The 13,676-nt window shown below is 35.2% G+C and overlaps 1 protein-coding gene and 1 long non-coding RNA gene across 6 annotated transcripts in view; one reads left to right on the forward strand and one right to left on the reverse strand.

Moving 5' to 3' along the window:
* LOC136026899 (protein amalgam-like) overlaps nucleotides 1–13,676 on the reverse strand; it is a 214,682-nt gene that overhangs the window by 98,181 nt on the left and 102,825 nt on the right. For all 5 annotated transcript variants that reach the window (XM_065703722.1, XM_065703718.1, XM_065703721.1 and 2 more), the window contains 2 exons: nucleotides 5,151–5,290; nucleotides 390–551 (listed from right to left, as the gene is read on the reverse strand). In XM_065703722.1, coding sequence (XP_065559794.1) covers nucleotides 390–551; nucleotides 5,151–5,290 — 302 coding nt within the window. The remainder of the gene's footprint in view (nucleotides 1–389; nucleotides 552–5,150; nucleotides 5,291–13,676) is intronic.
* The window catches only part of LOC136026901 (uncharacterized), a 107,391-nt gene that overhangs the window by 86,166 nt on the left and 7,549 nt on the right, over nucleotides 1–13,676 (forward strand). Inside the window, exon 2 of the long non-coding RNA XR_010617436.1 lies at nucleotides 1,665–1,858. This is a non-coding gene — a long non-coding RNA (uncharacterized LOC136026901). The remainder of the gene's footprint in view (nucleotides 1–1,664; nucleotides 1,859–13,676) is intronic.

The following is a 13,676-nucleotide window of genomic DNA, read 5'->3' on the forward strand; positions in this document are numbered from 1 at the left end:
GCTGCGAGAAAATCGGAGCTGTAAAAATAGTATAAGCAGTTGATAATGGATGTGTTAACGGATCTATTTGTGTTACATCGAAATTTAACTATTTTATACTTTATTTTAGATTAATAATGAAAAAACTATTGAAAAATTGAGCTGAATAATTTTGTTGATGGTACTGTTACACAGACGAGCATAAAAGACATTATAAATCGAGGTAGGGTAAAAGCTTTAGAGAAATGTGCAGAGGAGAAAGATAATAAGCAAAAGATACACAGCAAAATGTTACACAGACGAGCAGAAAGACATAAAATCGAGGTAGGGTAAAAACTATAGAGAAATGTGCAGAGGAGAAAGATAATAAGCAAAAGATAAACAAGATGAACAACAGGGAAAAGTCTTACGTCAAAGTAGTATTATCGCCTTCATTTATTACTTGATCTCCACTAAAACCAATGTCATCAATATCCGGTGGTGTGAGAACAGTTAGGTGACTTGTTTGTGAAAGGGTTGGAGTTGTACTTAATTGGCACATATAAGATCCACTGTCTGCCGTTGTAACTCCTCTGCAAGAAAATATGCCATTATTAAAGGATGATATTTTAAGAAGGACTAATGGGGTCAAAATTGCATTGTTTTAGAATGTAGGTGGGAGGAGGGGGTCTGGACTCCCCAAAACGTGTGAGTAAGCTATTAAAACAAATAAAGAAACTAAAATTAGATGGTAACCTCAAAAAGGAAATGTCTTTCAATATACATGTTAGTCTAGGACGTTCATATTTTTATGTTGATATACATCTTCTTAGGCAGCACCTCTTTCAATAGTCTCCACTTTTATCAACTACAAGCCCATGAAATGCCTGGACTCCTGAACGTTTTGACATTTTCACGGCAAAATTGCCTTAGTACATAAAGATTAATTCCTTTTCTTCGTGACGATTTAATAGTTCTTCAGTTAGGTTCATTCTATAAACGATACTTCACTCAGGAACATCCAACCTTCAAAAGGAACTTGTTCTCTACTTCAGCGTCTATTTCCTGACACTAGAACTAATCTGAGCTCTTTATCATAACTTAGAAGTTTTCAAGTGGAACATACATCTTTCTATGAAGTGCAAAGAGAACTTATTCAATAAATGGCAATTTGCATGGGTTTTTGGTGACTGGTTTAAGCACCAAAGGAATGAGGAAGACAAATGAGCTTTTAGAAGAAATAAAAAAAAACACATTTATAAGAATATTTTCTTTTTTACTCTAGACTAGCGTCTACACGGGGAATTTATTACACTCGAGCCTATATTTTTCAGTTAGGGGAAGGGAGTAATGAAACAGAAAAATAATACCAGAAAATTATATGGCCCTTACACTCCGTCTAGAAATGATCATAAGGAAAACGAGAATCGTGGGGGAGTGGTGGAGTCTAGAGGCCAATTCCATGTCTTTTTTTTATTCTAATTTTCCTGCTCTTTTAAATAACAAGTGAAAAAGTCAGCAGTGTCCAAGATGCTTTGTACATGGGTGAAGACAGTTCCTTAGCATATTCTACCACAGCTCTAAACTTAGAGCTAAATCGTGATCTAAGATTGGTTGAAAGGGATACTTGAAAGTGGATTAATTTTTAAACTAATTATGAACATCCAATATCCCATACCTTGTCCCCTAAGTTATTTTTTCTTTAGGCTACCAAGAAAATCCAAGGGGATTCTGAGAGTCAATGCTAGACCGAAGGAAGCCATAATGGAGGTCATCATCGCTATCCTTTTATTGTTCTTGAAGAAAGCCAGGAACAACGTTTATGTGATTTCTGAAGGAAGACATAAGTCCTAATTAAGGTCATCATCTACATCTGCTCTCTAGGAGTTCTAGTTTTGAGGTAGGAGTTCTAGCATTTTTAAGTTTTTATATTACATTCCAAACCACTAATTATTTCTGACGAAAAATTTATTTAATTCTAACTCAAGACTAAGAAGTAAAGTCTGTTGAAATTTTGAGGACCTCTCTATGGATCAATCATTACCGGCCTTATTAACATCCAGATTCTTGAGTTTCGAAGAAACAAAATCAATGACTTGCGCGTAACCCAATCCCTGTTTAATTTAACTCTATTCAGTTCAACCCCTTTCATTAAAATGCTTGTTCAGCGCAGCCCCTTTTTAGTTTAACTCCATTCAGTTGAATCAAATTCAACAAAACTCCTATTTAACTCAACCTCAGTTCAACTTGGCCCCCATTTAACATAGCCCATGCAATTTAAGTCCGTTTAACTTAAAACCATTTGGCCCACCCTCCTTACAGTTCAACCTCTAATGAAATCAACCCAATAGAACTGAACTCCTATGCAACTCGGTCTCATTCAAATCGGCCACCCTCTAGCTCAAATCGTTCCGTTTGCAGCATCAACTTTTTGTACTTAACAATAATAATAATTTAGTTCTTACCCACTTACAAAAGGGAAAAAATGGAGTACAAGGAGAAAAAACAAAGAACTGCAAATAACACAAAGAACACAAACAAAACAAAAACAAATAACACAAAAAACACAAAAACAAATAACACAAAAAACACAAATACAAAAAAAAAACAGAAATAACAATTTAGCAAAAGAGGCGGATAAGATGATTGTCCTTAACGCAGTATCAATGCCGTAAACTTAAGTAAGATTTTTGTAACTCAATTTACAACTCAACCCCTACTTAAAATGCAGTGCTAAGCAGTGGAGCAATAATCTAAGCCACGATTCGCAGTGACTTAGATTTCGTCCGGGAAAGATTTGCGTTGCCAGTGTGAGATTCCCTGTAAGGCTCACTCGCAGCAGGGAATGAGACAATTACCAAGAAAATCGTTATTCATTTCGACCTCAAATAATGTCAAAATCCTCTCTGGGGCCAAGACTCTATAAATAAAAGTCTGCGCTTCATCAGCTAGGGTTACGCTCATGCAAGATCCGTAGTTTTAAATATGTCAAACATCTCTGTTAAATTTTTCTGCCCCTATCTCCTATTACATGTCTGGTAAAGTAATTCTCCTACTATTTCATTGCCAACGTCAAAAACGATCATACTCTTCATACTGATTTAAATAAAATGCCGCAAAGATTGTAGGCCCAATAACAGTAACTTATTTAGAAACTTAAACCATTAAGAAAAACAATGCTCCACTCGTGCCAACATCGACCATTAGTGTCCAAAAATTAAAGAATAGGGCTTCATAAAACATTGCTAAGCGTGAAAAATTGTCAATTGAAACCCATTCGAATGGGATAACTAACATTCAGGTTTAACTTAAAATTAATTAGTAAACATGAAAACTATTTTTTCTGTTGCACAAAATTAAAAAATATAAAAGAGTTCGAAACCCGTTAACATGTCTGAAAATAGGATTAAAAGTGCACCATTTGACAAACAATGGCTTAAACCCCATAACCGGATGTCTACGTCCTCTACCTATCCTGAAAACTAAGGAGATATCCTATTTGCATGGGTAACATGGAGATGTCTCTTTTGTATCTTAATTTTTCCCCTGTACCCAAATTTTAACGGCTGAAGATTTCAAATATATATATATATATATATATATATATATATATATATATATATATATATATATATATATATATATATATATATATATATATATATATATATATATATATATATATATATATATATATATATATATATATATATATATATATATATATATATATATATATATATATATATATATATATATATATATATATATATATATATATATATATATATATATATATATATATACATATATATATTTATATATATATGTTATATATATATATATATATACATATATATATATTTATATATATTATATATATATATACATATATACATATACATATATATATTTATATATATATATACACACACACATATATATATATTTATATACATATATATATATATATATATATATATATATATATATATATATATATATATATATATATATATATATATATACATACATATATATATATATATATATATATATATATATATATATATATATATATATATATATATATATATATATACATACATATATATATATATATATATATATATATATATATATATATATATATATATATATATATATATATATATATATATATATAAAGTGAGTTCAAGATTCTTAAAAGTTAAACATGTGGTCTCTCCACTTTTCAGGAATATACGAGTGTGTGGTGGAATATTTTTTCGCTAAGGTCCTCATCCATGCCTTTCCAAGGAATGTGCCAGAAATTCCAAGATTGTATTCTTTCCTTTACTTTATTTGTTTCACCCACCCTTGACTACGTATGAAAATCCAGAATGCCATCAAAACAAACAGTATATTTATTCTTCTTTAATTCTAATTATCTATTTTAAAATTTAAACAGATTTAAGTTAATTGAAATTCTTTCAAGAGCCCATTGCAGCCCAGTCGCTTACGTGATGACCAGCTAATTCTTGAATTTTGGTAGATGTGTCTTTAGATCTCAGTGGAAAGGTTTTTCCGTTTGATTGTGTTTTCTACTTTAGAACTTGAAATTTGTTATTATAGCGTCTACTTGATTAAAAAGGCTAAATTTCTATCATCAGTTTGTAGCGTAAGACAAAATCTTTCTTACATGGCTTTTTTTATTGTGAAATACATCCTTCTGTATTTCTTAATGTCGAAACACCAAATAAAAAAGCAACATGTAGAGAATATAACATGTTTTCAGTAAATCAAAATAAAAATTTGAACGGGATACCCAACTAAATTAGGCTAATCTCTTTCTTTATTGAGAGATACAAGAAAGAATCATTTAAAAGAAAATTGAGAAAAACGACCAACATCTATGTGAAACAATTTTTTTTCTAATGCAAGTAAGAGACGCATACTAACTAATGCGTACTAAACGAGACAGGGGCTTTTGTCACCCTTAACCCCATATTTTGACGTTCAGCAGATCAATTGGCTTATAATGAGAGCTTACATTAATGCCGTTGATAACCATAAATGTCTTTTTTTTAGTTTTTAAAAACCAAAGTGAAAAAATCTTCTCAATAAAAATATAGAAATTTTATACCAAGAACTCTTTTTATATAAATTTCAGTGATTAAACTAAAATAAATAAAAAGCCTATATATACTCACTTAATTGTGAGAGGCCATGATGAGATGGAGCTCATGTAGTTCGGCTCAGTAAATGGTGGCACTTGCAATCTTGAATCCTTTGGAAATACATGTCCATGTATGCTCAACACGGTTTTGTCACTCATTCTGATCCAGGCAACCTGAAAATGTATTGTCTTTAGAGGCGTTTGGTGTTCTTGCAGGTGCTTCTGAGGTTCTTTCAGTAATTGAAATTCTGAAAATTTTATTCTACAAATTTTGACTTGTCTTGAATAAAAAATTTGACTCCTTTCTAGCCTATTTAACTTTATTTTGCTCAGATATTATACTTTAATTAATATGTATTTGTTTTTCTCAATTATCGTACTGAATTAAATATCCTGCCAATTTATTGTAACGAAGAAGGATGAAAAAAGTGTAAAGGTTTACAGAAAAGCCAAAGGCGATGAGTGTGTGCGACCTACATAGCGGGGTGAGGATAAGAGAAAAAACTTATAAGCTACAAGGACGGTGATTGCATGGATATCAACGTGCACGTTTTCGAGAGCCAGTATTTACCATGAGCTGGAGGTGGGGATGAGGAGGAGACAGTGCCTTTCCTATTAAAAGGTTGTCAACTCAATCCTCCCAATTCGTATCAACCAATCTCAAGTGTTGTCGGTGGAATCTGGTGTTATACTCCGAGCTCTTATACAAGTGAATAAGTCTGAGTCTCTCGATAGTGATGGTCTTTGATTCAAGTTTTTTGCTTATGATTGTCCTAAACTGCTGAAGCATTTGCAGTTATTGTTTCAGATGTGTTTGGCACAGTCCGTTGTGCCAGATAGTTTTTTGTCCGGTTGTATATCTCCCATAGTTAAGAGGGGTAAGGACCCCAGTGCTTGCTCTAATTACCGTCCTATCACTGTGTCTTGTTTTGTTAGTAAGCTATTTGAATATGTACTGCTACCGGCCATTAACTTCAAGTGCAATTTTACACCCTTCCAGCTTGGTTTTAGAAAAGGTATGGGCTGCGTTCAAGCTCACCATATTGTGGGTCGGCTAATGAAACAAGCTGTAGCTCAAAAAAGTCCCCTGTATTCTTTGACTGTTGACATATCTAGTGCTTTTGACAATGTAATTCATTCAAAAGCTTTGTTTTCTCTAGCAGCCTCAGGCGTTAACCTTTCTATTGTTTCCGTGCTTAAGTATTGGTATGCTAATTCTTCAGTTAGGGTGAAGTGGAATGGTAATGTAGGGGAGTATATTCCTGTTAAAAAAGGCGTTAGGCAAGGTCCCGTGTTATCCCCGAGCATATTTAAATGTGTTTTAGCTTCGTGTCTCCAACGTCTTCAACCGTCAATTTTTTACAATGATAATTTAGGCATTAGTCACGTTGCATATGCTGATGATGTTCTGCTTTTTAGCCGGACAAAACATAGTCTAATTACGAACTTTTACCGGCTTTCAGCCACACTATCCACAGTAGGCCTTTCAGTTAATGCCTCCAAATGCGAGTTTTTGTGTTTTGGGAGTCCTCCATCAGCATCACCTCTTTGCTTGGGTTCTTCAACTATACCATGTTCAGCAAGTATTAAATGGTTGGGTCTCTCTTTTTCCACGTCACTTTCGTCTACTTGCTCCGCTATTACGTCCAGCGTGCTGAAAAGTATGCGGGTTGGATACGCAAAAATTTTATCAAATCGTGGTCGGTATCAAACAGTTCGTGGTAACGAACTGTAGTAAGGAGCGACCCGGCTCAATAGTAAACGAAACTCTAAAAAACGGAATATTTATGCTAAATTATACATCAAAAGAATCGGATTTTCATGCTGATTTTAAATATATAAATTTCATCAAATTTGGTCCTTGTCATCAAAAGTTAAGAGCCTGAGAAAATTTGCCTTGTTTTGGAAAATAGGGGAAAACACCCCTTAAAAGTCATAGACTCTTAACGGAAATCCCACCATCGCATTCGGCGTATCAGAGAACCCTATAGCAAAAATTTCGAGCCCTTATCTACAAAAATGTGGAATTTCGTATTTTTTGCTAGAAGACAAATCACGGGTGCGTGGTTTATTTGTTTTGTTTTTCCCCAGGGGTCATCGTATCGACCAAGTGGTCCTAGAATGTCTCAAGAGGGCTCATTCTAACGGAAATGAAAAGTTCTAGTTCCCTTTTTAAGTGACCAAAAAAATTGGAGGGCAACTGGGCCCCCTCCCGCGCTCATTTTTTCTCCAAAGTCAACGGATCAAAATTTTGAGATGGCCATTTTGTTTCGCATAGTCAAAAACCATAATAATTATGTCTTTGGGAATTACTCACTATCCCACAGTCCCTGGGGGAGGGGCTGCAAGTTACAAAATTCGACCAGTGTTTACATATAATAATGGTTATTGGGAAGTGTGCAGACGTTTTCAGGGGATTTTTTTGGTTTTGGAGGTGGGGTTGAGGGGATGGGGCTATGTGGGAGGATCTTTCCTTGGAGAAATATGTCATGGGGGACAGAAATTCAATGAAAAGAAAGCAGGATTTTCTAAAATTACTATAAAACAAGAGCTAAGAGCTCATATGGCACTTGTGACAAGGCGAGAAGAGCCAAGAGCCAAGAGATCATATGGTCTGAGCCATAACAAAATTCTGTAAATCAATAGATTGATTTAAAAAGGAAAATAAGAGGCTTAATGCCGGTCAGGATTTAAAACAAGAGCTCTGAGTCACGATGTCCATCTAAATATCAAAATTCATTAAGATCCGATCACCCACTCATAAGTTATAAATACCAAACTTTTTCTAATTTTCCCTCTTCCTTTAGCCCCCCAGATGGTCGAATCTGGGAAAACGACTTTATCAAGTCAAATTGTCCAGCTCCCTGACACGCGTACCAATTTTCATCGTCCTAGCACGTCCAGAAGCACCAAACTCGCCAAATCACTGAACCCCTCCCCCCAACTCCCCCAAAGACAGCAAATCCAGCACGATTCTGTCAATCACGTATCAAGGACATTTGTTCATTCTCTCCACCAAGCTTCATCCCGATTCCTCCACTCCAAGTGTTTTTCCAAGATTTCCCCTCCAACTCCCCACAATGTCAAAAGATCAGGTCGGGATTTGAAATAAGAGCTCTGAGACATGAATTCCTTCTAAAAATCAAATTTCATTAAGATCCGATCATCTATTCGTAAGATAGAAATACCCCAATTTTCACGTTTTCCAAGAATTCCGGTTTCCCCCTCCAACTCCCCCAATGCCACAGGATATGGTCGGAACTTAAAATTAGAACTTTAAAGCACAAGATCCTTCTAAATATCAAATTTCATTAAGATCTGGTCGCCTTTTCGCAAGTTACAAATACCTAAATTTTCAAATTACCCCCCCCCCCCAATTCCACCAAAGAGAGCAGATCCGGTCCGGTTATTTCAGTCACGTATCTTAGACAGGTTTCTATTCTTCCCATCCAGTTTCATCCTGATCTCACCGCTTTAAGTATTTTCTAAGATTTCCGGTCCCCCCAACTGCACCCCCCCTCAATTACGCTTGATCCGGTTGATATTTAAAATAAGAGATCTGAGTTACGAGGTCCTTCTAAATATGAAGATTCATGAAGATCCGATCACTCCTTCGTAAGTTAAAAATACGTCATTTTTTCTTATTTTTCAGAATTACCCCCCCCCCCCCCAATCGAGCGGATCCATTCCAATCATGTAAATCACGTACGTAAGACTTCTGCTTATTTTTCCCGCCAAGTTTCATCCCAATCCCTCCAATCTAAGCGTTTCCATGATTTTAGGTTCCCCCACCCCAAACTTCCCCCAATGTCACCAGATCCGGTCAGGATTTATTCGTAAGTTAAAAATACTTCATTTTTTCTAATTTTTTAGAATTAACCCCACCCCCAACTACCCCAAAGAGAGCGGATCCGTTCCAGTTATGTCAATCATGTATCTAGGACTTGTGCTTATTTTTCCCACTAAGTTTCATCCCGATCCCTCCACTCTAAGTGTTTTCCAAGTAATAGGATTCCCCCTCCCAACTCCTCCCTCCAATGTCACCAGATCCGGTCGGGATTGAAAATAAGAGCTCTCAGACACGATATCCTTCTAAATATCAAGTTTCATTGAGACCCGATCACCCGTTCGTAAGTTAAAAATACCTCATTTTTTATAATTTTTCAGAAATAACGCCCCCCCCCCAATAGAGCGGATCCGTTCCGTTTATGTCAATCATGTATCTAGGACTTGCGTTTATTTTTCCCACCAAGTTTCATCCCGATCCCTCCACTCTAAGCTTTTTCCAAGTTTTAGGTTTCCCCCTCCCAACTCCCCCCCAAGGTCACCAGATCTGGTCGGGATTTAAAATAAGAGCTCTAAGACACCATATCCTTCTAAAGATCAAATTTCATTGAGATCCGATCACCCGTTCGTAAGTTAAAAATACCTCATTTTTTAATTTTTCAGAATTACCCCCCCCCCCAACCACCTCAAAGAGAGCGGATCCGTTCCGGTTATGTCAATCATGTATTTAGGACTTGTGCTTATTTTTTCCACCAAGATTCATCCTGATCCCTCCACTCTAAGTGTTTTCCAATATTTTAGGATTCCCCCTCCCATATCCCCCCCAATGTCACCAGATCCGGTTGGGATTTAAAATAACAGCTCTGAGACACGGTATCCTTCCAAACATCAAATTTCATTAAGATCTGATCAACATTTCTTAAGTTAAAAATACTTCAATTTTTCTATTTTTCCGAATTAACCGGCCCCCCCCCCCAGATGGTCAAATTGGGAAAATGACTATTTCTAATTTAAGCTGGTTCCGTCCCTGATTCGCCTGTCAAATGTCATCGTCCTAGCTTACCTGGAAGTGCCTAAAGTAGCAAAACCGGGACCGACAGAAAGACCGACAGACAGACCGACAGACCTACAGAATTGGCGATTGCTATATGTCACTTGGTTAATACCAAGTGCCATAAAAAACAATGAAAAAATAAACATGGAAAAGTTTTTTCAATTGAAAGTAAGGAATAGCATTGAAACTTAAACGAACAGAGATTATTACGCATATGAGGGGTTCTAAAAATACTTTAGCATAAAGAGCGAGGTATTTAGAAGGAGATAAATACCTCGCTCTTTATGCTATAGTATTTTTAGTAATTTCAACTATTTATTCTACGGCCTTTCTGATTCAGGGGTCATTCTTAAAGAATTGGGACAAAACTTACGATTTAGTCTAAAGAGCGAGGTATTAACGAGGGTACAAACCCCCTCATATACATAATACAAATTTAACGATATAAAAGTTTGTTACGTAAGTTAATTCTTAAGTTACGGATATTTTTTACTAATAAAAACATTCGTTAAAAATTAAAATTTATAGTTGCCTTTTCATGTAAACGAAAAATTGCAGGACAACTAGGCCTCCTTCCCCACCCCTTATTTCTCAAAATTGTCTGATCAAAACTAAAAGAAAGCCATTTAGCCAAAAAAGGAATTAATATACAAATTTCATTTTAATAATTTATGTGTGGAGAGCCAAAATCGAACATGCATTAATTCAAAAACGTTCAGAAATTACATAAAAAAAACTAGTTTTTTAACTGAAAGTAAGGAGCGACATTAAAACTTAAAACGGACAGAAATTACCTCGTATATGAAATGGGTTGTCCCCTCCTCAACGCCTCGCTCTTTACGCTAACGTTTTTAATTGTTTTAAAAAATAGAATTGTGGCCAAGAGTTAAACTTTAGCGTAAAGAGCGAGGCGTTGAGGAGGGGACAACCCATTTCATATACGGATTAATTTCTGTTCGTTTTAAGTTTTAATGTCGCTCCTAACTTTCAGTTAAAAAACTAGTTTTTTTTATGTAATAACCGAAAAGGACTATGCCGTTTTTATTCTAGTTTTTGCGCCCCTGCTGTTTTTTTATCTTTCTGGTTTTGCTTTCCTCCTTCGCAAGAAGGATACAAAGAAAATACGCTCAGGATATTTTAAGTGTTGCAAGTATTTGCTGCGTCTGCCTCGGTGGTATCGGAATCATACAGTCGTTTCTAAATTTGACATCGTTGATGCGCCCTCGTGACTGAAACATTTATCTAAAGATATATGTCTTAAAACTCGGCAAATGATTGGTGTTTTTGACCCTCTTCGGCCGTTTTTTGAATTGAGGTAATTTACTTATGTTGTATGTTGTTATGCTGCTATGTTATTTATGTTGTTATGTTTTTTGTCTTGTTATTTTCTTTTTTTGTGTGTTTACTCCACAGTTTAATGTACTTTGTGGGTTATAAATAAATTGTTATTATTATCATTTTCATACAAAATAAATTCTACTCAGTTTGGGATTTAACGAAACTCTTTACTTTCATAATAACAGCGTAGACCAGAAATATTGTCAAAAATCAAGAGAAATGTCAGTGACAAACTTTTGATACACCTAAAGTACCTCCCATGCACCCACCTCCCCAAAACTCCCTCCCCCAATCAAAAGTCCTGAATACAGTCCTTGGGATTATATATCGGTTTCTACCTCCATCATGCCCCCGTGTCCCCCTTAGAACAAATTCTATATTTATCTGAAGACTTAATAGGAGTTGGGATTTATTTGCATGAAACGGTACCCTTTAAGGCATCTCCCTCCCCAACTAGAAAAAGTCAGTGGACCCCATTGTGGAGGTTTAAAGCCCTTATATACAATTATTTGGATTTGTAAAACAACAGGGAATCTACCTAATGCAGTAAAGTTTGTTTATACCTTAAAAATATTTTGGTCAATTATCCAGAAATATTAGTCTTTTTGTCCACCACCTTTAACTAGGTATGGTTTATACCCTAGATTAATCTGTTGTGTCTTATTTTATTTAATTCATGAGGACTTTGAAGTTTCAGTTTGTTTTTCAAAATGCATGACGTCTTCTATTCTCACTTTCAAATAGTTGAGAAAAAGAGCTTCTGGTATTTTTTTTTCTTATCCTTGGTGCCTTAAAAAACCCTCCGTTTTACATAAATCTAAAGTTAGATTTGACTAAAAATGAAAAAAGAAAAATTTGTCGATTTTCCACTCTTCTTTAAATTTATTCTGCATTACAAAAAGCCTTTTGAATTACATGAAAGCAATTTCATATTGCCTTTCTTTCAAGTACCAAAGACTTAAAAAATATCTTCTGTTTATTCGTACCTGGAAGCCAATACTTTCTAAGATTTCTTGCTTTTTTCTTGGCAGTTTCAAAGACTGTAAAATCTAAAGGCGGCAACTCATTTTCTTCAGAGTTGCCACTTAAAGTGCTAAAAGTAGAGAAAACTATTTGGTTAAATTTGACTAATTTTTTTTTATTTGCAAAAATTCAAACATTAGCAATACGTTTATTTCCAATGACAACCGCACTTTCAAAGGAAATATGCAACCATTTCAGCCATTTGGTACCATATGCCTTTGGCCAATTTTTGGCTGACTTTTAGTCCTTTTTCTTTTTTTAAATTTTCCCTTTGATAGCAAAAACAGCATAAAAGCATATGAAAGTCTTTTCCATCAAAAATTATGTTCCTGATATTTACGTATACATATATATGCTCCCTCTATTTTCAAAAATAAGGCAAATACCATCTAGCCCATGTTCGCTGCTTAAAGCACGCGTTTCCTTCTTGTCACTTATTACTATTTGCCGGCATATATATATATATATATATATATATATATATATATATATATATATATATATATATATATATATATATATATATATATATATATATATATATACTAGCTGTTGGGGTGGCGCTTCGCGCCACCCCAACACCTAGTTGGTGGGGCGCTTCGCGCCCCCCAAGCCCCCCGCGCGCGTAAGTCGTTACGTGCTATATTAGTTACGCGCCTTTGTAGTTGTGTCCCTGTGCCCCACCTGTATATATATATATATATATATATATATATATATATATATATATATATATATATATATATATATATATATATATATATGTTGCATATAAATAGATTGTCAGGTTTACTGACTCTTGAACATGCAACATATAATTGTCCATGGGAAAAACAATCCGTATTCAGATCTATACCTCATTACAGATCATCCATACACATCATCAGTTGTTTCCCTGTGTCCCGGTCGTCATTTATATTCCCTTTGTCCCGGTCGTGATTTGTGTCCGGGTGTCCCAGTCTGTAATTTTTCTTTGAGGTTCCCGGTCGTCATTTATATTCCCTGTGTCCCGGTCGTCATTTGTGTCCCGGTGTCCCGGTGTGTAATTTCATCTGTTGACAAACATGACGTCAGTCGACAAACAACTTCATGACGCATACAGCTCAATCCTTATAATGACGTCAGTCGACAAACATGACGTCAGTCGACACACAAACATGATGTCACTCGACACATACACACACACACACACACACACACACACACACACACACACACACACACACACATACACACACACACACACACACACACAAACACACACACACACACACACACACACACACAGACAACTTATTTTTATATATATATAGATATAGCAGCTATCAGTGCAAGTTTTTTAGTGATACTTAGAGACCT

The sequence above is a fragment of the Artemia franciscana genome, chromosome 5, assembly GCF_032884065.1.
Source record: "Artemia franciscana chromosome 5, ASM3288406v1, whole genome shotgun sequence".
Classification (NCBI taxonomy): Eukaryota; Metazoa; Arthropoda; class Branchiopoda; order Anostraca; family Artemiidae; genus Artemia; species Artemia franciscana.